Source organism: Cyanistes caeruleus, chromosome 9, assembly GCF_971803275.1.
Source record: "Cyanistes caeruleus chromosome 9, bCyaCae1.hap1.1, whole genome shotgun sequence".
Taxonomy (NCBI): Eukaryota; Metazoa; Chordata; class Aves; order Passeriformes; family Paridae; genus Cyanistes; species Cyanistes caeruleus.
The window spans coordinates 3,756,214-3,783,257 of NC_141709.1; the positions used below are offsets into that span (position 1 = coordinate 3,756,214).

Consider the following 27,044-nt stretch of genomic DNA (forward strand, 5'->3'; position numbering starts at 1 on the left):
GCATCCCTCCAAAACCAACACACACACACACATACACACACGTGTGCGCGCACACACAGAAACAAATTAAAATACTTGTGGCTGAAAGGTGACATATAAAAAAGTGAATAAAAAGGTATTATACATGACCTGATATACTACTAAATCTCTCAATTTTCTGTTCTGCTAGAACCAGTTTGCTAAATAGCAGAAAAGATAATCAGAAACATCAGGTAGTCGCACTTAATTGCTGCATTACCTAGAGTGCATAAGCTGTCCTGAAGCTGAATTTATTAACCCATGTCCAAACAAGCCTTAAAAATCCCAAACCCGATCAGTCTTCCACAGAAGGAAGTAAATCATACTTATTAACTGTATTTAAGGAAATTCCCTGTAACAGGCACTTGCACTATTATGCAGGATTCTATAAACCACTGTATTTATAGAATTACCTCTGAATGATTTGTACTGATCTTTTAGCTAAATCAAAAGTGAGTCTTCTGTAAAGAGCAGCTTTCTAAACCAACTGGATGCATTTCTATGAAATCTAAAATAATTTTGAAAGCACACAAGGGTAATTTTCTTTCAAATTTAATTGGCACTGCCTTTGTGAAGAAACCAGGAAGATCAATGGCAGTAAACTGAACGCACTCAAGTGCTGGCTGAGGATGGACAGAACCAGATCCTCTATTTCTTGTAGAGTGTAATCTCTGTGGCTTTTGCTACTTCTAACACCAGTCAGATGTTATCAAATATTCTGATACCTACCCAAAACCATCACACACAGAGTTTTAACGTTTTCCACATGTACTGGAGAATTCATGCCTTTAACAACTGGAACTGTTTCTTATTAAGCGAACGTCAAGAATTGAATGCGACATTCTGTTGAACATTCTTCTAGACTACAAATGCTTCATTTTTCCTGTTGTATCCAGCCAGGCTGCCCCTTTTATTCCCAGCAACACAAATCGAGTTTTATCAGCCTGAAAGAATCTTTCTTCTAAATGAAGCCCAGTACTGTAATAACTTGAAAGGCATCTTTAGGCAGCATAGTAAAAATGTTTGATTTGTAATTGCCTGCTGAACTCTTGCACAGTCCGTTGCCATATGGTACCTCCCTTCTACTGGCAAACAATCTTTCCTTGTTCCTAACTTCTCAGCCTCCCTACCCCCCTCCTTTTCTGGAGGGTATGGATAGGAAATCCGAAGGAGGAGTTTCTTCTGCTCTCCGAGTGCTCGCGGTGACATCATAGGTGGGCTGAACGGCTGAGCCGAGTGTGTGTTTGTTTAAAAAAACACTGTCCAAAAGTGATGTATATGGAATCTGGGTCAGCTGTAGCTGGTTTAGAGCACTTCTGCATGTGAGAATTAAACACTACAGTTTCAGACAACATTTCTCGCTCTCTCCTGGAATAACACGTACTGGAGCATTACTTTTTTCTTTTTTTAAAACTGATTAGGTTAGCTTGGTTATCGTATGGAGAAACCCAATTCCTCAATACAGCTTGGATCTAACAGAGAAAGACAAAAGCAGTTTTCAGCTCCAGCTGCAGATTAACACTCCACACCATCGGGTAATATAGGAAGCAAAAGCAATTTGGCCTCTGGATTTTCCATCTGCCACAGAAGCAAAGCAGCTGGAAGACTTTATTTCTTGGTAAGTTTTAAAGTTATTCTTACTTACAAGTTTAATTTTCAGCTATTTCTGAATGCTACATACATCTCCCTCATCATACAATTGTGAAGAAACAAATCCCTTTCAGCCTGAGAAACATTTGACAACTAACATTAAGACTCATTTTTGTGGCATTTGGTAGACTTTGGAAAGAATTAAAAAAGGCACTGCATAAGAGCACAGACTAACTCGTTCCAGTTTTAGGGATGAACAAGTTTCGGTTGTTTAGCTGTATTGTTATCTACAGTTACAGAAAATTAGCACTACCAGATTCTTTGCTAAGCATGTAATTTGGGTACTGTGAACATACTCATGTGAAATTCTGATCCTACCAGAAGGCAATATTGATTTCAGGGAAGCTGGATTCCACCCAACACCTGAGCATAGATCTAGCATTACTAGAACTAGAAAATGGATACCTCAATAAAACCACTGTGTAAAGTCCCAAGCAAATCAATGCACATCTGTAAGTAGCAATCATTGTGTATAGTTTCAAGTAGGTTTTTATTTATGGTTCTTCTGAGGAGTTGAAGTTGCCTGAGTCCCAGAGCCAACCAAGAAGCCAGAGTTATACACCTATTCAGAACACAGTCGAGTTTGTAGGACAATCAATTGTGCAGCTGAAAATCAAAAGACATTGCTGCAACAGGCACTAATATCCTCCTTCAGCAATTTCTGGACAGTTAATTGTACCTCAACTGAACTGCAGTTTGTTTCTAAATAAAGATCCATTTCATAAACATGAAATGCAGTGTACAAAGCAACACTACATTAAGTGGAAAATTGAGGGCTTTGTTACAGTTCATTAGGGGAAGGAAGGGAGAAGAATGCTGCTGCAAATCAATGATTAAAACAAGAAAGTTGTTTACAAACAGAAGAAAAAAGTACAGATAAAAATCAAAAAGTACTTGCTTATACATAGGAAAACCATAGAAAACTTTCTTCTTGCTGACTTGGAAATGAAAATGCAGTAAATAATCCAGAACAATGCAAATGAACTTAAGTGATGTATTTGCATTTATGATCTCAAAGCTGTCTGACACAGTAAGAGAGAATGAAAGGGCTGATGCTAAAAGGAGAGACAAAGTGTTACAAAAGACAAATTCAATTAAGATTTAGTAGCTACCAGAGGAAGAAAGTCTGAAGCAGCCTTGATAAACAAGAAAGATGGATCCTTTCCAGGTTCTTGAGCCCTTTTCCTTACTATCCTTTTGTGCTGATTTACATATGGAGGAGAATCATCTAAACAACACCACCACCACCCCCATTTGAAGCACACAATGTGCTTTGGACACCAAGCTCCATTCATTCATCATCAGCCAAGGGTTTGATTTACATGGCTTACAACAATTCCTAAATCCTTCAGAAATGAAAACAGCTGAGTCAATAATTTTAAAGCAATAAACTGGCTGTATACAAGGTATTAACTCTCTCTCCTTTGCTGCCTTCCAACTTTGGAGTTCAAATTTTGAAATGTTTATTTTAAAACAAATAATGCAATACTAATATTATGCTTCTGCCAAAAGAACGATCTGAAGTACAGTAAAAAAATACACTATTTGAAGTCTTAAAAAGAACTTACTGGAAAGAATGGAAATTCTGAACCTTTAAACTTTAGCAGTAACTACATGGCTCTGTGAGATTTTAATTATTGTTTTACTGGGCTCTGTTTTTTGTAACATGACCTATTGATTTGGTTCTTAAAATTTATACACCAATGAATGAAGTACAATTGCCTACAGCAAGCATAACTAGATGCTTAATATTTTCAGTATCTAAGCAGAACTCTGGAGTCCCGAAATCACACATCTCCAAACACAAAATGCACCACTGCATTGTACCTGCCTGCTCAAACACTGCAAACACACAGTGGCTGCCAACAAATGCAAAGGAACCCCCATGCTAAAAAAACTTCACCAAAAAAATCTAGAAATGCAATGAAGTTTTGCTGTGCCTTCAGAAAATCTACTATGATAAAATTAACTGATCTCTTCTGCGGAGAATTCCTTAGAAGTTCTCATTTTTAAAAGGGGCACGTTTTCAATGACAACCTCAAAACCCCCCAAAGATTTTCAGATTGCCTTTCCTAAAAGGAATCAGATTCATGGCAATCTCTGCGAAGCAGAGTTCTGTGACTCAATACATCACGTATCTGACGAACAAAACCCAAGAACATATTATTCTTGGATCCCAGTCAATGCAATTGAAAGTAATCCTGTTATTTCAGCAGAGGCAGAGGGACTTGCTGGAAAAACACTTGTTTATATAGGGAGAAGTAACTTACTTAAATACAGAGATATACTGAAATCCATGGGAACATTTCTCCTATAGGAAGAGTGTTTTCCCCACATAAGTATTACTTCTAATGTCATGGACCCAGTTTTAAGGTAAAAAAAGCTACAAAAATCCTCACTTAGCCTGTGCAGACATAGGGGAACATAATTGGGTTTATTGATTTCAGCTGCTAGGGCAAAGCTCAACAGAAAATGAAGTCTGTGTAACATCAATACCAGAGCTCCTTGATTAGCTGGTGTCATGGTCAGAGCATCTTTAGCCTCAGTGTTGTAATTTACTTTCTCAAAGAACCCAGTCTGTTTCCCTTCCTGTTACATGTAAGAGGGCACTGCTGGCATTTATCACTTGACCATATTCTTTTAATAAATATTTGAAATAAAGGTAAGTGCTGATACTGCATTTTCCATACAAAAGGAATCCTATATTCCCATTTACCTGCAACAGCTTCGTTACACTCACCCATATCACCCTACACAGCCCAGGGAGAATGAGCCTTGGTCAGCTCTGGAAGAACAGATTCCAATTTGTGTTGTGGGTTTCCGAATTTTACATCCTGCTGAACATGAGTCACAGAAGTACAACAAAGAACAAATAGTTTGTTGTGCAGAAAGCTAAAAAATGCCAAATATATACCAGCTTTCCCATATCCTGATCCATGCAACTCTATACTTGTGATTACAATATTTCTGGGGGGGGTAACACAGTCTGCATTACAGCAGTTAAAAAAAGTAGTTACTGTTTTGCTCTTTTAAATTAGAATTTTGTACCTTTAAACACTTTTTAAAGTAATAAATCAAAAACTAATTTTGAAAGCAAGTTGGGGTTTTTTTTGCACAGGGATCACTCTGGAAAAGAAAGAAATCAGAAGAAATGGCATTAAATATAAAATGGTATTGAAGTCCTGTCCACAGCTCTGAGTGTTTCTGACAAGCTGATGAAGAAGCTTGTGCTGCTGTGAATAACTGCACATTCTCTTCTGCAGAAGCTATAAAACATCAGCAGGCCAGAACATACATAATGGAATTTCTACAGAAATCTGAGACCCAAAACTGGGTGGCACAGAAACACGACAGAACCAGCTGAAATGACAGTTTATTCTAATCTAAAAACCAATGACATCTAATAAAGAGTTAAATAATGTATTTCAAAGCAATGCTATCTGTAATCACAAACTCCCTTGCTGCATTTCCAAGGTCTGCACCAGCAGCCCCACTCTGTAAAGGCAACTCCAAACCTGCAGGGAGGGATGGAGACCGTGGCTCTGAGCTGATCCCTGAGCCTCAGCTGTCTCCTAACACTTCTGCCACTACCTGAACATCTAAACCTGGGAATCCAGGACAAAATGTGTCTGATCCTAAAACTCTAAAACTATTTCCCAGCTCTAATTTTAATTTGTCATTTAGGTCTTACATATTAGGCTATCATTCTGGGATATTTTGGATAAACAGCTTCTATTTTTTTAAGCTGCTTGCCCAGAACATCAGGAAATTTCTGAAACAGTATTTTCATTTCCTTCTAAGCTGATTAAAACTCCAAGTAAATATCTTACTCAGAACCTATTCTTGTATAACAAGCTAGGCATTAAGCTGCTCACACTTGACAAGCAACTTTTTAAGACATTTAATTTTTTCAACATCAGCATTTCCAAGAAGCATATACACTCCCTACCAGGTAGATTTTCAGAAGAAACTCATCCCTGCTTATCTGAATGTCTCAGTTTGCTATGAGGTATTTCTGCATTTCAAATTCTAGGGCATAACCTTATGCAGCTTCTGAATTTGGCTATGCTGTATTAGACACTTGAATTGTGTGTCTGACAGCACATGTATAGACACAGAGCTTGAAACTTTAACACATAAGGGTAAAAGTTTAAAATGAACACATTTAATATTAGAAGAAATTCAGAAAGCAGACTGCAGTAGAATACATGGCTAGAATGTGGACTGTGCTGCAAAGTGCTTTGTTTTGAAAGATTCATTTAAGTTCTGTGTATTTCAGGGAGAAAATGTGCCACTGTGGGGAAAAATCCCCAGTCATTCATTATTTCAGTAACTCTGTAGGGTCTTTAAAAGCTCCCAAGAATTAAAATGTTATTCACTTTCTTGGACTATGAAGTACCTATTATACACTGTGAAAACAGCAAAATACTGCACTGGCACTATGGCTTCATCCTCATCCACATGCCTCAAAGTCTCCTCCCCTCAATCTGCAAATAGGAAATGCAAAAGTATTGAAAAATAAGTTAGGAGATACAAAGAGATTTTAAACTTCAGACAATTAATTCAGCTCACCCTTGTCAGGTTAGAAACCACACACAGACCAGTTTCCCATGTGCTGCCCACGATGCATGTGAACATTTAACCTAATGAACCACCAAATCTGAGCAATGTCCAGCTGATTAGTATTTTTAATGTCTGAAACTACCAAAGAAAACACACAACAAACTCTGAAGAAAAGTGGTACTTTTTCCTAACTATTTTTTCCTTTAAACAGGAGAGAAATATTAACAAAACTATTAAGTTTTGGATTTGATAAAAATATTTGCTAGTAGACACAAAAATACCTATTACTACAAACTAAGGGAAGTATTTTAAAATAAACTTCCGCAAACTTACATGCTTCCCCCCATTTATGCAGGGTAAGAAAGGATTTTTAGTATGTGTTAAATGTGTTTTCTTCCCCTTCTGGAAGCAGGGCTTGCAATAGAATCATCGGACAAATGGATAACAAAAAGTTACTAAATATTTAAGCAGAATTCCTAGCTGATTGCATGCACATCATGGTTTGAAGCTTGTAACCACTGCTCCTAGTGAAGCCAAAAAATAAAGATGTGACAGGTTTCCTGAGGCTGAGCAGACACCGTTTTTGCAGTAATATTAAAGCCAGTAACAGAACTGGGAAAAGTGACCTGACCCAAAAGTCACCTTATCATTTGTAATGTGAATGTAAAGGAAGCAGCACAGCTCTGCTTCTCCTTTGGGATCATTGTGTCAGCATTGCCAAATACACTTAAACTTGGACATAGCAAGAACAGCAGGGTAATTAACTTTCCCTGCTCTTAATGTATTTCTCTTTGTAATTATCCAAAGGCCACTGTAGAAAGGCTACCCAAAGGCTTGCAAATGGAGTCTGGAAAGGAAAGCCAGTTCAACAGCTGAGATAAGAAATTGTCTGCTTCACAAAGCAAACAAACCATAAAAAATGAAGGGTTTTTTCCTTATTTAAGTGCTACCTTTGTTTATCATCTCAAATATTTAAAGCTGAAAAAACACGTCTCAAAAAACGTTCCTGGATCTTTATCACTGCACTTTAATTCATCAGAGTTAAAAGAAACTCCCAGTTTTCTTTAAAAGATGAATGAAACATTTCAGTATGGTATTTATAATGACAATACACCTGATACTTCAGCATTATTTGGATAAAGACGTTTTCAAAGATACAAAAATAGTGTGACAACAATTCTAGATGTTCATCTGAAGGCAACCAAATAAATAAACATGCAGAGCAAACATGTTCTAAGCTTTCCTTATAAATTCAAAGTCACTTGAATAAGTAATTTGTGGTATTTGCAACAATATCTAATCTCCTGTCTTCTCCTGCCTAACACTCGTGTCCAAAAATAGTCTTAAAGATGCGTTTTTCAAGTCTACTAAAACTGTGTATATATAAACTTGAAAAATGGGTGTATATATGAATCAGTGTGTATATACTATTTAACAAATTATATATATATCTATATATAAAGCTAAAGGAGGACCAGAAAAGCTTATATGATCCAAATTCCAACATTTATATAAATAACTTCATCTCCCTACTTCTCTTCCAGGAAGGTATTCTGCAAGCACTCCATGTTCTAAAACCTCGTGCAGGTAATTGCTCTGAGCACAGATCTGAGCAGTCAAACTGATCACTGAGTGTAACACAGAATCTAAGAAAAATATTATTTCTGAAAACTTACCCATTGCCACAACTCCTTTACTAAATCCTGCATCAAAATCTTAGTGTTTGCTGCTCAAAACAGCCAGCTATCTAATGGAATCTAACTGCACAGAAGAGATTCTGAAGGCTTGGCTACATAGATGCAAGCATGGCAAACCCATCAGTTTAGGCCCTTTAAAAGTCCAGGAGCTTTAGTTATGCCTCTGGTTTAATGACTTTATCTTTTATCTGTTCAACAGGCTCCTGACAGTTGTCCCACTTGCTTTAAAATGAAGCTATTGAGGTGGACTTTGGGCGTCCTGCCGTTCCTGCTGTTGTCTATCGGGCGCTGCATGGAACAATCCGTGCCGAGGAAGACGCCCCAGCAGAGGCAGCCCCGTTCAGCAGACAGGGGAGAGGAAGGGAAGAAATGTGGTTACACCTTCCTGGTCCCAGAACAAAAAATTACAGGGCCAATCTGCGTGAACACGAATGGCCCGGGCACTGGGAACAGGAAAGATGAAGTCACCAGGATGGACATCGAGAACCTGAAGGACGTGCTGTCCAAGCAGAAGCGGGAGATCGACATTTTGCAGTTGGTGGTGGACGTGGACGGAAACATCGTGAACGAAGTGAAATTGCTGAGGAAAGAAAGTCGGAACATGAACTCTCGTGTGACCCAACTGTACATGCAACTCCTGCACGAGATAATTCGGAAGCGCGACAACTCGCTTGAGCTTTCCCAGCTGGAAAACAAAGTCCTTAACGTCACGACGGAAATGCTGAAGATGGCAACAAAATACAAGGAGCTTGAAGTAAAATACGCAGCGCTAACTGACCTGGTGAACAACCAGTCTGTGACTATCTCACTGCTGGAGGAGCAGTGTCTGAGGATCTTCTCGCGCCAGGACCCCCACGGGTCGCCGCCCCTCGTGCAGGTGGTGCCGCAGCACATCCCCAACAGCCAGCCCTACACTCCCGTGCTGCTGGGAGGCAACGAGATCCAGAGAGACCCCGGCTACCCCCGGGACAGAGATGTACGGCCACCCCCTGACCCCGCCACTTCTCCCACAAAGAGTCCTTTCCGAGTGCCACCTCTGGCTTTGATTAACGAGGGTGAGTTACCTGTCGCTATTTATCTAACCTGAGATCTCTCCACCTCTGAGGGAAGCTGTCCTGACCATAAAAACAGAAGGGAGAATTGAAAGTACTGGTACAGCTCGCTCTTGCTCCTGATTTTCTCTCCCTCTTCTACCTCCCAGGGAAAGCTTTAGTTTGCCAAATGGCCTAAATCTCCCTAAGATGAATTTGTGGAAATGGCCGATATTCGGAAATTCAATCTGAACAATACTCACCTTCAAGGCACAAAGTGCTGGGGGTTCCCTCTGCAGCAAGATTTGAGTTATGAAAATATGAAAATTCAGTACTGGCATAAACTTTCTAATATTTACCCATTTCCTGGATGATGCCTGCTAGCTACATGTTACCATAGCTGGCAGGAGTGAATAAGAACTAATCAATCATAAACAAATTAATTAATTTCAAGTTTTTGTCCTTAATACTTACATTTGTCAGAAGAAAATTCTACTAGAAGAATTTTCATCCTTCTCTTCTGACCTGCTTTAAAATGAACATCTAAATCCACCAACAGAGTCATGCAATGAGTCTCTAAGTGTTTAGCTGAAATATTCAAGAGTGGTAAGTTTGAAAGGATAATTGAATCAAAGATGGATCCAGTTAGAGGCAATCAGATTTGAAAATTTAAAATCAGTAACTACATTCCCAGTAAGCTATTGTCAGTAGGGGATGGCAAATTAAACTTGAACCATAAATATTATGAAAATACATTCAGGAGACCATATCCCATCTTCACATGTTACACTCTTTAGGTCATTAGATAAATTCATGTATCACTAGGAATCAAAATTAGTGACAAGACAATTAACTACCTCTGAGCTGCCCTGAACTCTATAATTTTTCTCACTTTATTGAAATATTGACAGAATTGCTATTTAAAAAAAATTCAAGGATTCAGAAAAACAAGTTTTTCTCAGACATCCCTTTGAGTGCTTGCTCTTGGCTTCTGTTAGCACAGCAAATGGGTTTGGTGGGGGGTTTTGGGTTTAGGTGGCTGTTTTGTTTTTGTTTCTTTCAAATTGCCTTTAGTCACAGCTGAAAGTTCAACTTAGTTCCTAAGATGAAGCCAAACATTCATTTGTGACTGTTCCACAGCACTACACCCAACCAGCTGCTGATGTAAAGAACAACTATTTTTATTCAAGGTCTGCAGAAAATTCAGGCATGAGCCCAAGCAAAACGCCAGATGTCATGCGGATTTCAGTGGCACATCATGACAGAAAGGAAACAGTTCATATCAAAGCACTGCATTGATGTCTGCTCAGACAGCACAAATATAATTCTAAAAAAAGCCATGACTTCCTGCTTCCCAGCAAACCTTCACTTCCAGGTTCTGTTCTAAACTCATCTTTTTCTCAATACATGCCTGCTGCACATAGAAAACGAGGCAATAGCACTAAGATACTAATATTATCCTCTAAATTATCTTTCCTGGTGTTTGCTGACACCTCCACCTCCACAAGTTCAGAGTTTGAATCCTTTTTTTGGAAGAGAACACAAAGAAATTTTAGGAAGCTTATTGTAACATTATTCACCTTCCTTTAATCCTAGGTTCTTGAGTTGGAAGTTTCTTGCAGTGCTTGGGAAAAGGAGGGTTGAGAATTGCTACAGCTGGTAGAGCATCAGTCGTCACAACCAAAACTTGGACATTCCAACACAATACCAAGTTACATCCCTGATTTTTACAATTAATATAAACAGATTTCATGGTGCACAGAATCATAACTATGTCATAGAAGAAACATCTTTATGGTTAAAAGATAAAGATTTTTTATAATGTATAAAGATGTCCAAAAAGACCAATGAAAACCACAGTCTCCATTAGAAATAGGCCTATTAAAGACTGGTATCAGAATAAATACCTGGACCTCCTCACAAATATTTGCATGAAGCAGATGGGTCAGAAAGGTCCATGTGCATCTGAATATTTTGAGTAGAGAGAAAAATGCAAAATATATGGGTAACAAAAGGATGAAGTTCTGTTTTCTGAGTATGGTGGTTATTTTGTACAAAAATTGCTCTAAAAATTGAGGAAGGTTAATGGACCTGTGAATTGTAGTTGTCACGATTACCTTAATATTTGGAATAAAAACCAGTGACCCCCCCAAAATTACTGCCACTATTTTTGGAAAAAGTAGTTTCAAGTTAGCTAAGTATTTGAAAATTAGACACACCCTGCCCCATAAAGTAATTTCTAATACTTCTTGGTTAGCAATATAGCTTATTTTTTTAATATATGTCCAATTTTATTTCAGACTTTTCCTCTACTAATGCCCCTAAAAATCCTCTCTATGAAACTTACACAAGCACAACTTCTGTATCATCTGCCCAAGATAATATTTGGCATTTCAAAATGGGAGTCAGCCATCAAGTTATCAAGCTTTCAACTTGAAATATTTAATCTCTTTCCACCTCTACTTCATTTAATTTAGCACAGAATATGATCTGCACTAAATCATACATCTAAGCCACAATTTTGGAAGTGAAATATTTAACAGATCATCTTCTCAGAGTATTTCTGACTTATCACTGTCTCAGTGACTTAGTGTACACAGTTACAAAAGACTAGATGGGAATGAGATACTTATTCCTTACATAAACTATAAAACCTGTAAGATTTTAACAGAAAATCATGCTTTTTTCATCAGTCACACTCACACCAGCACTGTGGAGAATCTCTCAGTTTCACAAACCTCAGTATTTCCACTAAACAAAGTCAGTTCTTATAACATGAACTCGAAATAATTATACTTAACAAAGAATTTACTTCAGTAAGAAGATTCAAGGCTATACACCAAAAATTATGGGGTAGGTTGGACTTCCTTACATTCAGAGCAGAAGTCTCTTACCTTCACCACAACTTACTTTATGTTAATACATGCAGAAAAAGCTGAGCATCAAAGCAGATGAGTTGCAGTCTGTGAACTTAAAGCCAGCTGAACTCCAGAAATGACCCAAGTATTACATAAACAGGCTGGTACAATTCTGTCTGCCTTAAAAACCACTTCAAATGACCCCAAACATTTGCTTGGGTCTCTCATGGAAAAACGAGTGCTCAAGTCCTCCTCCAGTGATAATCACGTGGGATAACACCCAGATAACAGCAAATCTAATTAAGCTATTTTTAATATTCAATTAACATTACAAAATATAAAGCTTATTTGTTTATACTTTTCCTAAAGCAATAGTTTTTTTACAGAAATACTTCTGGAACAACATCCCTGTTCAGTTACAGAGCATCCAAATTTACTTCAGACAGTTCAAGGAATGGGAATGAGACTCAGCTTAGTCCAGGAAATTATCTATCCTCTCAACAAACTCTTAAATATTCACAATCTACATGGGAATTTTAATTATGAACAAGAGGGAAAAAGGCACTAGTATACCAAAGCTACTATTTATTCCCTAAAGTGCCACTGGTTGAACTGGAAGAATGACAAAGCCATCTCCATCCTGATAGTGCAGCAATGCTTACAGCAATGGCTCAGTGTCTGTGCCATTCCTGTCACAGCCACAAGCTCTAAATACTCCTCTTTAGTTACACAAGCTTCACGCACTCTAATTATGCTTTACAGATTTCTTGCTAATTACATACTTGTCCAACTGGCAACTACTACCTGATAATCTAAGCGTGATTTTCAGCTTGTTTTTTTCACACAAGCTTAATCTGCAGTGAAGATCCCTTTCCCTCCGCCTCTACTTTTGATTAAAGAATAACCTCAACAAGTATCTTCTATGCTGCTTTGCACATGAGCTGTTCCTGTGACTGATGGGTTCTCTCTGAATATCCAAGGAGATCTGAGAAAATAAACCCCCTGGAAGGAGAGGAAAGCTGTTGCTAATTTATTTTCAGATGTGCTGAGTTTTCAAATGCATTTAGGGCATCCACTACTAACTAGTCATCAGAACACACTTTGCTTTTCATTAGTAAATTGCCAGTTTCTCTAAAACAGCTGAAGTAATGACACACAAACTAATTTTTTTCTAAAAAGCAGAAAATAAAAACATTACCAAAAACTGAAAGGCAAACTATGCAAGGTTTTCAGAGACATGTAAGCAGCATCCTTCTCAGAGAATTACCAGATGGTCCTCTCTAAGTATTATTTGTAAAACCACTATTCACATGGTCTAAAACAGAGCTTTCAAGCAGCACTCACAACAACAGCAATTTTGTGCAACTGCAGCCCTGAGAACAAATGAAGAGACCTTTTAGCTGCTCAAAAATCCTTCTCCATTGCTTACTTATTTTCTTCATCTACACACATCACACCAGGATGACACATGAAACTTAAAAAGATTCCTATCCACAGTTAACAGCCTAATCCTCAAACTGGCTAAGTACATAACAGCAGAAAATTATGCAATGTAAGAATTCTCTCTGACTGAATTCCATGTCTGTAGGCTCTTGCAGTAAATATTTGTTAAAGCAGCTCTCAAACTATTACATATTCAGAAACAGGGAAGGTTGGTTGGGTATCCTGGGTTTGTTTTGGTTTTTACTTCCACCAGTTTCAAACTGATGCACCAGAAAATGAAGGAAATTAATGTCCACCTTTTGTGAAAAAGAAGAAAATAATTAATGAAAAGAAAAAAAAATCAGTGTTCTTCAGTATCAAGAGCCAGACTACAAATCTTTCCCACAGCAGACAAAAAAAATCAGGTGTTGGTCACCAAAGTCTATTTGTCTAGCAAAATGAAATTTTTGTTAAAAAATACATGGAGAGAGGATATTGACATGTTTATTTATATATATATATATAATTAATCTCAGACAGCAACTTTTTGCACTGTTTTCCACAGTAGGTTTATACCTTAATTGAATTACTGACTTTCCATTACAAAATATTCCTGGACAATGGGCACTGCACAGTATTTCTTTTCCAAAAGGTCCATTCAAAGACTGCCAGCAAGCCAGGGAAGCTGGGCATGCCAACAGCGGGATTTACATGATCAAACCCGAAAACAGCAACGAACCAATGCAGCTCTGGTGTGAGAACAGCCTGGACCCTGGAGGATGGGCAGTTATCCAGAAGAGGACAGATGGATCTGTCAACTTTTTCAGGAACTGGGACAGTTACAAGGTAAATTCTACAATACAGAAAATCAGTGGGCAAAGAAAGATAATTGAAAAGTGTGATCATCCCTCAGAGGCAAACATAGTTCAGTGGGAATGTCCTGTTTCCCTCCGTGCACTGTTAATTTTGTATGAAACAACCTGTCTGAGACAGCCTGGGTTTGTAATGCACAACACAACTGGGAGACATGTTATTCTAGACAGTGGCTGGGAAGTCATTTATTACCAAGTTCTAACTGAACACATGATTTTTATTAACACACTGAGAACTAGTGAGTACTTGTGAAACTTCATTTGTCTCCCCTATGAATGAGCAAACTTTGCCAGTGAAATTATTCATTCAAACAAACTACTAGATTTGCTGGATGAGGGCTCAACTTAAAAGCAGTCCTAATAATGAATTAAAGGAAGCTCCATATGCTAATTTAGGTTAGATTTCTAAAGATGTTAGGCTGGTGAAACGAAATCACCAAACTGTTGTGTGTTACTGTGATATTATGCACTAGCAGGCAGAATGCCTATGATGACAAGAGTATGCTGCTTTGGAATAATTACATGCTAAACAGAAAATCTGAAGATCATTTGGTTGGGGAAATAATAATGAAAATAGTAATAATAATTACATATAGGACACAAATTAATGTGAGGATTTTTGCTTCTTGCATTCTTGGAATTTTGTGGTTCAAATATTAATCCCTAAATCAATAATAACCAAAACAATTATTCAATAGTCAAACAATTATGCAAAGTCTTTACTTCTCAGAGCAGTACATGGTTGGTTTTGGAGTTGTTAAATGTTATAAAATGTTTTAAGGCAGTTAAGGAGTGCCTCATAAAGCAATCATAAATATTCTAACCCTAACGCAATGCTAAACATTAACAACACTGGTTTACTTGGGGAAAGCAGACAGCAGATAGGAAATGTCACTTCACAGCTACTGCACTGGTAGTCTGTGATTTGAAAGAAAAGATGTCTCTATGTTTCATTTCTAATAAATCCTGTAAAGAACACAGAGGAATAGCGTGATTAAATTTACAGTAAAAAACAACACCAGCTGCAATACAGAAGCAACAAGAAGTTATTTACCTTGAATACTGAGACTTTTTCAACCTGGAATTATAACCTAAAATTCCATTATTCACCCATTATTACAAATCCCCTTAGCTTTGTCAGGAAATATTGTTTCAGTTTCCCTATTCTGTCTCCCTTTATCTCAAGAAGAGGAGGACGGCAAGAACAGAGATATTTTGCCACCATTACCGGTGCTGGCAGCATCTCATGCAGTTTAGCAGTCCCAGTGCAGCAAAATAAAGCACTCAAATGCATGGGTTGAAGTAATTCAGAAGTTTGAAGGCTTTCAGTACCCAAGTTCCACTGGTTTATCCCACTCCTGCTGATGCCTGTTTTAACAAACACGGAAAACTAAGCTATCAGCACCTTCCAATCTTCTTTTGAACAGAAAGGATTTGGGAACATTGATGGAGAGTACTGGCTGGGACTGGAAAACATCTACATGCTCACCAATCAGGATAATTACAGACTCTTGATTGAGCTGGAGGACTGGAGCAACAAGAAGGTCTACGCAGAGTACAGCAGCTTCCGCCTGGAGCCCGAGAGCGAATTCTACCGCCTGCGCCTGGGCACGTACCAGGGCAACGCTGGAGACTCCATGATATGGCACAATGGAAAGCAGTTCACAACACTGGACAGGGACAGGGACATGTATTCAGGTAAGCAAAGCAGTGTGGCTGTGGAAAGTGAGTAATGTATGTTCCACCAGTGATACCACCTCAAAATATACAGCATAGGACAAAAAAAAGTACGTGAATTCTGATAAAATTACCCCATTGGAAGATGCTTTCAATCGATGATAAAAAAACCCCATTGGCAGGGCCCCCTTTGAGCCCCTACACCTGTCAGAAATTCAAAATCTATCACCCTCACTGACAATACTCTGCAGTAATTTTCTGTTTAGCTCATCACTTGCATGGGACTGCAATCAAAAAATCTGTCCAGGTGATCTCTGAGCAGTGCTGCTGCCACAGAATCACCAGGAACTAAAGTCTCTGAAGAGCATGAAAGGAACTGCAAGTGTGCAGAGGTTTAGTTGTGTACCAATACTTAAGAAAGGGGCACATCACTTGGTTTTTGTACTCCTCAAAGCTCCCTTTTTCTTATATCCTCCAGTTTTTCCCTTGCAGTAACAGGAAGGTTGGGGAGTGCAATACTTCAGCAGGTTTTCCTCAGCTGTCAATAACCATAAAGCTGGACAAATCCTGCAAACTCTTAGACAAGCCTGTAACAGTAAAAACACAAGTTACAAGCAATTCTTTGTGGAACTGTGGCCCTGCGTGCTGCTCAGGGCTGTATCAACTCACATTGCTTCCACTTGAGTATTTCCAAACAGCACATAATCCGAGTTCCTTGGGTGTTAGCTCATGGACAAGCAGTGCTGCCAGGCTGAGAAGAGTTCTCTCCTTCACTTTCAGCTTCACATTAAAGATCATGTCAATAACCACCCCCTCCAGCAATGGCTGCTGTTATGACAGAATTCATGATTTAGCAAGGACAGCAAGATGCAACCACAACAGGCTATGAAGTACTTCCAAGTTGCCTCTGAGAATAAGCCACAATATGAAAACATTTAGTAAATCTCCATTTCTGCTGCCTAAAGCTGAGGCTCACCCATGTCATTCTGTTCCACAGGAAACTGTGCTCATTTCCACAAGGGTGGCTGGTGGTACAACGCGTGCGCCCACTCCAACCTCAACGGTGTCTGGTACCGAGGGGGCCACTACAGGAGCAAGTACCAGGATGGAATATTTTGGGCTGAGTACCGGGGAGGTTCCTACTCCTTGAAAGCAGTTCAGATGATGATCAGACCTATAGACTGAGGAGGAAAATCCCACAGTGCTCCCAGATAAAATTCTCAGTGTTTGAGCTCCAGAAAAATAAAATATTACTTTTTAATCATTATTTTGCACAATCTGCCCCTGCAAAAAGCAGGTCTACAGTTTTCCTGTCTTCTTTCCCCTGTCATGTTCCCCTCTCCTTTATTAGGACCCTTCTCTACTGTGACAGTGTTTTTCTAAACACACATTCACAAAAGCAGATGTTTGTGCTTGCAAAGCATATTTATCTTTTTCTCAAGATCAACATGCTTCATGTAAGCAGTCAAAGCTGGTAAAAAATTCCAGATATTTGAGAAGATACAAGCTTTTCCCATTCAAAAAGCTTATGCTTTTTCAGGTTAGCTCAACCCTTATATGTAAATATGTGAAATGACATTGTCTTGCTTTAATGTGAAAATTGATTAGTTATTTAACAATTTATTTAAAAATGTTGGTATTACTTATAGTGAAAAATCTGACTTCACATTACTGTTTGATATTTACTCCAAGAACCTACATAAAAAATTGGAGGTGTTTTATCTTTGCCAGCAGAGGAAGATTTTTGCAACAAATAATTATTTCAAAATGAAGAGGCAAATTTAACACAAAATACAAAATTTCTTAGGGAATTCTCTACACTGCTAAGATCTGCAAGTCCTATCTTCGGCAAAAATTTAGGCAAAATGTTCCTTGCATAAGAAAATGAATTGTATGAAATTATTGATAAACTTGAGACAATCAAATAACTTGGTACTTTTTTTACTTTTGACCTCCATATTTGAGCTTTCTAATTAAACTTTGAACTTAAATGGCAAAACTGAAAGTCCTGGTATTAAAATCATGACTTGACACGTCCTTGCTCCAATTATGAGTGATGTGGGCTGACCAACCATTCAGACATAGTAATTGAGATAAGACTCTGAATAGTAGAAGTTTTCCTCCAACACAGCTTTCTGCTCCCACAGTAAAATAAAGGTTAGAAATCAGATCTGAGTGTGTCCTCCCTGACATCCCAAACTTGGACTGCTCTTATGACACACAAATTTCCCTTCCCTCTATATACCTATACAGCTTTTGACACTGTCTATACTAAATTTTAGATTCTAGATATCAGATTTCCACTGGAACCGATATGTAATTTAAGAAATTAATTAGAAAATACTTTCCCAACATTTAACAAAAGCTATACCACACGCTGATTCAAAACAATGTATTTCCAAAATTAGATACAACATTTGCTTTAGGTACCAGGATCTCTGAACTAAAGCTTTCTTCCTGTTATATAAAATTATTTAATAACTCCATTTATAGCCACACAGGTCACCTAATTTAATTTTATATTACACAAAACTGAATACGCTGTTATGAACTGTATTTGTTTAGCAACTCATATGTGCCTTCATGATTTTGAGGAACATTGTCCCTACTTAAAATAAGAAACCATAATAGCTAAAAGTGTAACTTAGTATTATTGTTAATTAAATCAGTCAATATAAATTACTATACAAAGCCTTGTATACAATTCAGAGGAGAAAATACAGCATTTTCCTTTCAGAACACACTCTCTGAAATAGAGATAAAGCTTCATTGATAATGTATAGCTGCAAGGCTTGAAGTTAAATCTTTGGTCAGAGATCAAAGCCAGCCAGTTCCACCAATATTTAATTGGGGTTGGCAGCAGTGGGGAATCAGTCCTGGTATATTCCATTCCCAAATTCCAAGAATTTTAACTGACACAAATGTTTACGATTACAATTCTGAAATTGTTCTTCATATAAGGAATATTTGTTTGTTACAAATATCATACAGACCTCATTGATTGAGTGTCCTGCAAAACATTTTTTTAATTGCAAATGCTTAAAATTCAGACTCTCTGTAGTCTGTCCTTTTTTATCTATGGTAGCTGGATAGAAGAGCAGTTCAGGTAGACTTTAAAAAAGGAAAATGCCCTCCAAAACATTCCTTTAATGATCACTTCTTATAGTTTTTAGTTCATTCAACTGGCAGATTTTCTCTCCTTGGCAGAGAGTGTATTTTACCCCAAGAAGTTCTTGCCTGCTACAAAAACTGTTTATTCAGTGCGCTCAGTGAAAGGTGTACTCTGCAGAAACCCCAAAGTAAAATTAGCTTGCACTCAGCTTTTTAATTAAATCTTATATATTTGACATTTAAAAAGTGAGCCTTCCCCAGTTTAAGGCTGTGGGATGACGTTAACTAAAAAAAATCCACCCAGAAACCTCGGACTGTACAAATGCTGTGCTCTGACAGGAAAGAGTTGATTAAGTTGACAATTTAAAATTATGAGGAAGGAAAGCATAGCATGTCTTTTTGGGGTTGTTTCATACTCTGCACAATAATCCACTTTCAAATGCTTGCAACTCTATCAATTTGTAGCTTTTGGGTTGAATTTTCTAAGCAGGGTGAATGACTTTAAAAGTTTGATGTTTTCTCTCACTCCTTTTCTTTTGGAAGATTTTTAAAAGAGGCTGTAGCATCCCTCAGGCTTCCTGCCCTGGCATGCAGAAGCTGTCTGGGAAGGATAAAGCCTTCAGCATTCCTCTACCATCAGTCCAAATTTAACCAGGCAGACCTCAAGAAAGTTCAACTTGTATGAAACCCGAAACATGGTTTTCACCTCTGTTTCCAAAATCTGTTGCAAGCACTATCACTGAAGCAGCTGAATATGCCTCAGATGAATACTTAATAACCTGTTTTCAGCTTTTCTCTTTCTGGATATCACTCCTCAAAGACAGCTGTAAGAAAAGTTTCTCACAAGGTAGTGCTGCTTAGTTAAATAAAAATCTTACTTCTTAAGATATGGCTCAGTTGTTTTATTGTGCAATCTCAAATGGATCAGAACTCTGGAATAAGATCCCCTGGAGAAGAGGGTTTTATTTTAAGGTGAAACATAACGTCACATACACAACTCCCCTTTGTTCTGGCTGCTTTAGTTGCCTGGGTGATGCAACACTGATGACATTTCCTATAATGTGTATTAAGGGCCTGCTGCTGAACATCTTTATTGGTGTTGCACAGCTTTTCACACTCACATTTAAGTAGGTGGGTCCACACAGATGATGTGCTGCTCTCACCTGCATTTTTAGAATTCTGGAATTGCATCACAGTCATTGCTGCAAAGAGCTGAGAAACGTTTTTATTTCCCCCCCCACCCCAGTTAAATGTGGAAACACATCATTGTCTTGTCCACAGAGAGTGAGCTGTGGAAATAAGAACAATCTGTACTTCTATGGCTCTGCTCCTATTGCAAAACCTACACCAAGAAAGCATTTAAGCTTTCTCTTATGGCCAAGATGTCCATGAAAAAAAAAACCTATACCCACATCTGGTATTTGGCTGTATAAATGTGAAACATCCATCCTCAAAATTCCAGCTGAAATCCTTTTATATGCTCACTTTCCCTATGACCTTCCAAACAGAGGTCTCCACGACCAGTATTTCTTCTACAGGGGATTTGCAGGGGCAAATTTAATTGTGTGGCACTTCTGATGCTCTTCACTCTTCCAAAGGGCATTTTGAGGTAGCTGCTGGCTCTCCCCACCAGGAGTGAAGAATCCCCCACTACTCCTTTTACCATGAGAGCGAATGGTCCTTCTGAGGAATCCCCTTCCCTGCACGTGCCATGGTCACCATTTCCATCTGCAGACTTCTAGGTAGGCTTTGCTACATGTTTGAAACAAGGAGCAGCACTACTCCCTTACAGAATCTTATAGCAGAAGTATTCCTTTTAGGAATTGTAACCTGCTACTGATAAGCTTAAAACAGTATGTGAACAAGAAATTTAAGTTACTTCCGTTCTAAATGACTCTTACATCAGTAAAAATGCCTTGGGAAGGAAATTGAAGAAATAACAAATCTACTCAGGTCTTAGCAGAGATTAAAGCTTTCATCCAATGAGAAAACTTGGACTCAACTATCAATCCTCCAAAGAGGATCCAGATTTATCATTACTGTATGCTCAAGGCAATTTTTTTCTTTTGCCACTTTTTAAAACCACATAAAATTAATTTTAGAGGGAGTGGACCAGTGGGAATTCACTATTCCTTCGGAGAATTAAAAAAAGCTTGAGGACATTCCTTATGTCACTAATAAGAACTGGTATCACATGAAACCAGATCACAACAGGTGCTTTAACTACAGCAGGTCACAGTAAAGAGCATTTCTTCCTAAACAGAAAAAAATTATCTATTTCACTTCAAACTATCAAGTCAAGTCCCAGGGTTATTCTAATATAAAAGTTAGACAAGAAGCTGCTACTTATAAGGGGAAAACAGCTGTAACTGAATAAAACTTAAAAACTGCTTCCCATTATTTGGCTTGTGATTTTTACAATCAGCAAGGAAACAATTTGATGCTGTCTTCATATTTCAAAAATCATGGCATATGGGTAAAAAGCACCAGCCTAAGAAGCATTTCAGAACAATGGATCAAATCTCTATATTGTCCATGTACACAAGATGGAAAAGCTCCATGGTTCAACACATTACATAATGTTTGCTTTCATTGTTGTGCCTTTCAGTTCAGGCCCTGAATAAGAAACACCACAGGGCATTAAAATCTGGTCTCCCACAGTGAAATATTTTTTCTATTTCTATAGCAAGCATGCAAAATTCAACCAATTAATCCTGGAAAAGTTAACAGCCCAGCAGAATAAAGGAAGTATCAAAATTCAGGAACAGAGATTACAGTTTAATAGACCTCAAGAGCTCATCTTGAATTCAAGTGTAAGTTATTATCTGCAAAAATAGGAAGAATTAATTTTATATGATTACCAACATCTCATGAAACAAAAGCTACATTGAAAACAGCACACTTATCATTTTAATGTCTGTTTAGTTTAAGTAACACTAAATTAGCTTGACAACAAAACCAACACATATTAAATGCATTTATCTCGTTTTTAGATACACAGGAATATAATTTACTAATAATTATTCCACAAGGCTGAGTCAGTTATAACAATCTAGTCACATTGTCACATTGATGTATATTAAATGCAGCAATACCACCAGATTTTACCATGTTCCTAACTCTAAGATCTATATTTATTTCTCTCAGAGGCTTGTGATTTATAGCTTCACATAAATGAAAAGCCACCATTCCTAGAACAGCCAAGTATTTAATATTTAGGAGGGGTAGCAGGCATCACAATGGAAGTACTTCTCCAGAAGTCATTGTATCTGTACAACATGTGGCAAAGTATTTTCCTAGAAAACTGACACTGGATCTAAAACCTGCAGTGTTTGTGAGCTTTAAGATGTATTTTCTTTCTGAGGTTCAGTCCTGCCACATACAGTGTCCAGAATCACCTCTGGGTTGTAGATTCTCCACTGTATACCCAGAGTTTCCTGAATGCTTAAAAAAAATGGTGCTTTGCTTGTGTAATTACTGGAGAAACAGGCTACAGCTTACCTAAGTAGGGAATACAAGGAGTCATCTTCAAGCTGCTGATATAGTCTCTAAGCCTTTTGTAATTATCTTCTTTACTCATAACATATTCCAGCTTGTCAAAGGTGGCTTTATCCTTCCGACTCAGTAACTAGGAAGAGAAAAACGAAGGCAAAACCAGATGAGTTTAAGTTTGATCATTATGATTTCCTCTCTTACCCTTACAAGCATAGATTTCCATTTCCCTGTTGTTGTTGCTGTGCTGTTTTTTTCTAGGTTTTTTTTTGGTTTTGGGGTTTTTTTTGTTTGTGTTTTTTTTTTAAAACTCAACTTCTTCAAAACAACATCACATTTACTCCTTAAAAAGGAAAACTTAGAAAGTTTTAGAACTTTCAAAAAACTTAGAAAGAAACAAAGAAAAGCAACAATTCTGGGTGTCAAATGTAAAAATACTTCTAAACATTAAGCAGGTAAAAACACTGGTATCCTGGAGGATCCTTCTGCAACAATGTAAGTTATCAAAAAATGAATCTAGCTATCACACATCACAACTTCATGTGCTGTCCACATCAGGAATATTCACACCAGTAACATTTTTACACTGATTATCCACAAGTGTTTTGGCTTGGGATGGAGTCAATTCTCTTCATAGTGGCTTGTATGGGCTGTATCTTAGATATGAGTAAGGATTTCATCTATGATTTTTTACAGAAGGCTCATGGACTTGAATTCATCTGCCAACTGGCAATTTCACTGGCTCTAAATATTACAGAAATGTTCACTTTGAACAGAATACTCAAAAGTCATGGTTCTCCTTCATTATCCATTCCTCCTGCCCCCAGTCCCTTCCTTTGACAGAACTAAAAAGAACCAGGCTCTCTTTGTAGGATGGGGAAAGGAAGCAAAGATATTTTCCAAACATCTTGCTGAACTGCTGCTGCAAAACTGCCTCAAAATCTTCACTTCAATCCAGAGTCAGAATTTAACAAAGGGTGTAAGGTGTTCCCACCAAACATTTTGGCAGGAGATTCAGCATTCCAAGTCCCAGTTATAACTTTTCCCCTACAATGCAATTACAAGGGTCAGAATTTCTACGCATATTTCCATTTTACTTCAGTTAAAGATCAACCTAGGTGAGCCTGACAGAAGTGAAATCTCCCTTCTGTAAATACACTGCTGAAATAATTTATTTTTACTTCCATTTCTCATATCCAAGTCTTCATGAGGACAGACAAAACTAAACACTGGCTTTCAAGAGAAAGCCACAAGTTGAAAGTGAATTGTTAATTGTCTCCCAAGATATACTCATCACTGACATTCCAGCAATTAATTTGCATCTTTAATTTAGGTTTGGTTCCAATACTCAAATGAACAGTATCTGCATTCATTAGAACTGCAGACTCTTCCCCAGGAGAAGGAAGCAGAAGACTGACAGGACTCCCTTCCATCCACTCAAACTTGACATTTATGTTTTGAAGTTCATCATATCAAAGCAGGTTCCAGTTTTATCAGCCCGGACTAGCTTATTTCTAATAATAATCTAAAATATTCTGCCATCACTTAAGGTCTGAAAGTTTTTTGTACCTTTGCAGACTGAAAGGTAAGACAAGACTAGCAGATATAATAATGGCCTGAGTTCAAACTTGAATGAAATTAACTGCATTTTCCTCACAACATGGTGATTTGCACACTCTCATTCACGTCTGATGTATCTTTTCAGGCTCTTTGGATCATCTTGTAACAAGCTGTATGCCTTCCCCTGGTACTTGTAGGCCAGTTCATGCCATGCCTCCACCCAGAAAAGTCCAGAGAAGCCAAACACATTAGAAGTGTTTCTGTGAGGGCCAAGTGAGGAGCCATTTTCAAGTCCTTCAGTTTTGGAGCTGCTTCTTTTTTAAATAATGTTTCTTCTTCTGTCTCTTTGATGAAAAGAACAGTAAGTAAGTAAGTGCTGTACATATGCAGAGACAGTAAAAGCTAAGGCTGACAGTTTATAACAGCAGGGAAGGACTTGAAGCCTTCTAAATTGCTCTTGGCTTTCTAGCTATAGTGTGCCAGCACTGAATACAACCTTTTTGAAATGCCAGCAAGAAGAGATGAGGTCTCAGGATGCTGGCTCACCCCACTTCACATATTTAATGAGTATTTGCTTCATTGCCCAAACCCTCACTGATCATCTAGAATTCCTTTACATTAAATGGAGAGAAGCTGAATAGTTCTCTTCAATGAACTTTCCTGGAAAGGCTCACAATTCTTCTCAAGTTTTGAATGGGGCAAATTACACATTAAAAGCAGCACTTACTATTCTCCAGAGTTCAGAGTGTGTGCAGGCAATGAGCGAGACAAATTTCAGACAAATTCAGACATATCGTCAGAAGACGTGAATTTCATCTTTTTTAGGAACATTAGATTACCAAGCAAGTATTTAATGGCTCCTTTCAACTCTAGATTCCAACCATATTTTTTTTTTAGGGAATGAATATACTTGCAGCTATTTTCCTGACTCTGTAAATCAAGTTGATTGAGGGTTGCTAGAAACCATCTCAGAAATGCAGAAGAAATTCTTCCTTGTTGAAGTTTTTGGAGGGTTCCTGTGTAACTTACCCAAATGCCTTCATGATTCAAATAAAGGCTTGATGTACCTTTTCTTGCTTTTAGTATATAGAAAGCCAAAGGCTTAAAATTATCTTCAGGAATTTATAAGCTGAACTTCCAAGAGAAGGACAACTAAATCAGTTTGCAGTGCACATTGCTGGGAGCTAACCTGCAACTTGAATGTGCAAAGGCTTATGTAAGATGATGAAAAGCACAGACTCACTTGGGATTACAGGAGGATCAAACACCTGCAGAAATGTGAGAGAAGTTACCTGGAATTTCAGAGGTTGGAAGAGGGATAAACTTTAAAGACTGACACAAATGTCAAGAGCACACAAATAAACCTTGTAAGTGCAAACTAGTGCACAACCAAACATCAAAAGAACCTGGGGACTCCCAAATCTGAATGGTATCATCATGGTAGTAATTAATGTGGGTATTATTAATATATGGTAATAGTTACATTTGATTTGAGCTGTGTACAAAAAGAGATTTAAAAATTGACTTGGCCTCACAGTTACATAAAACTGTTGAGGCATCAATTCCTCAATATAAAATCTGAAAACCAGAAGCTCTCCTTGAGATCATTTTGAAGTGTTAATTTCACTAATATTTCCTCAGAGAGATTTTTGGTATTTGGAAGCAATGTCTAACTTAATTGTGCATTTGTAAAACGTGACCAGAATTCGAGATGAGTATCTTGGCAGAAGTGAGTTATATTCAATTTTGTGAATAGTTATCAACTGAATGACATTTTCACACAGTTATCAGACAAATAAACTTTTTGCAACATCCAAGGATGTGTGTCCAGTGGAAGTTTTCTGCTTTTTTTAGTAATCTATTTATATGAATCCCTTGCACAGGAGCTTCTCAGTCATCTGATTTATTCTGCCATATTGAAAGTCACATTCATCTGAAAGAGCTGAAAAATGACACAATATATGGAATATATATGGAATAAGGACTGTTTTCTAAGCTCTAAAGTATCAATGAGCAAAAGTAATTCCTAATATTCTTATCAAGATTACAATGATAAATAATATTAATGCCTGTCAAAAAACAGATGACAAATAAATTATGCCAAAGAATACTGTCCTTTCACAACTGTACAAAGGCAGAACTACAAATATACTGTCCAATGGAGTTGTAACTATGAAATGACAATGAAAAGTGCTAGAGTTAGTTATCAGTCAGAGAAACAACAAATCTCTTTATGGAAACTGAATCAAGAGTTTCTGAACATCTGCTCTCCATAGCAAAAAAAAAAAATAAAAAAAATTCCAACAGCATAAACCCCTAAATGACTAAAGTATGACCTGCTTTGGCATTCAGAATTTTCCAGCAACCAAATACAAAATAGCTTCTGGCCACATGAGATGCCTCTGCATTTAGCAGAATCTGCAGGGAACTATTTTTCAGAGGAAAATATTTCTACAGCAGAATGGAAAAAAAAAAATAATTAAGAGGAAACCATAGACTTCAAAGGAACTAGAAGCATTATGCATGCAGCAGAACAAAGTTAAAGCTTTCTGTAGCAACTGCTGCACCCTTGAAAACAAGCTCCAGGATGTTGTATTTACCTGAGAACAAATGATCCCCACTCCCTTATCCTGCTGGCTCACTTACCGCCCACGTCTTGGTCAGCCTGAAGATGGGAGCACTCTGGAGACCTGACACCACTGCCATAAGAGCATGGAGGTTATTCAGCTCATACAGTTTCTGAGGACAAAAAAAGAGAAAAATAATAACAATAAAGAATATTCCAAGTGCTGTCAATAGTGAATACAGAATAAAAAACAATATAAAGATGCAGAAATCTTGCGTGGTCTAAAATGAAGTGTTACAGTGAACTGCTCTGCACACAGCCACTTTTATGGCACCTCCTAATTTTTCATTACTGCATCTCTATGGTTTTGGATTAGACTAACTAGCTGTTTCATAGCCCATAGAGAACCCTTAAAAATATCTATATAGACACACATCTCGGGGAATATATTAGAAGTGCCAGAAATTTTCTGACATTCAAACCCAACAAATTCCTTTCATAGCATTCAATAGTGTTTTAAAACAACA

The 27,044-nt window shown here is 37.8% G+C and overlaps 2 protein-coding genes across 52 annotated transcripts in view; one reads left to right on the forward strand and one right to left on the reverse strand.

The window, feature by feature from the left end:
* RALGPS2 (Ral GEF with PH domain and SH3 binding motif 2) overlaps positions 1–27,044 on the reverse strand; it is a 109,209-nt gene that overhangs the window by 32,781 nt on the left and 49,384 nt on the right. For all 50 annotated transcript variants that reach the window (XM_086902159.1, XM_086902130.1, XM_086902170.1 and 47 more), the window contains 2 exons: positions 26,598–26,690; positions 22,401–22,527 (listed from right to left, as the gene is read on the reverse strand). In XM_086902159.1, the coding sequence (XP_086758285.1) occupies positions 22,401–22,527; positions 26,598–26,690 (220 nt within the window). The remainder of the gene's footprint in view (positions 1–22,400; positions 22,528–26,597; positions 26,691–27,044) is intronic.
* ANGPTL1 (angiopoietin like 1) lies at positions 1,210–19,784 on the forward strand. 2 transcript variants are annotated; one of them, XM_023931719.2, is made up of 6 exons: positions 1,235–1,636; positions 7,776–7,818; positions 8,128–8,983; positions 13,892–14,085; positions 15,539–15,809; positions 16,786–19,784. In XM_023931719.2, exons 3-6 carry the CDS (start codon positions 8,158–8,160, stop codon positions 16,971–16,973), a joined length of 1,479 nt encoding a protein of 492 aa, XP_023787487.1. In that variant the 5' UTR covers positions 1,235–1,636; positions 7,776–7,818; positions 8,128–8,157; the 3' UTR covers positions 16,974–19,784. The 2 variants fall into 2 exon arrangements, with proteins under 2 accessions (XP_023787488.1, XP_023787487.1); XM_023931720.2 differs by lacking the exon at positions 7,776–7,818 and having other exon boundaries at positions 1,210–1,636.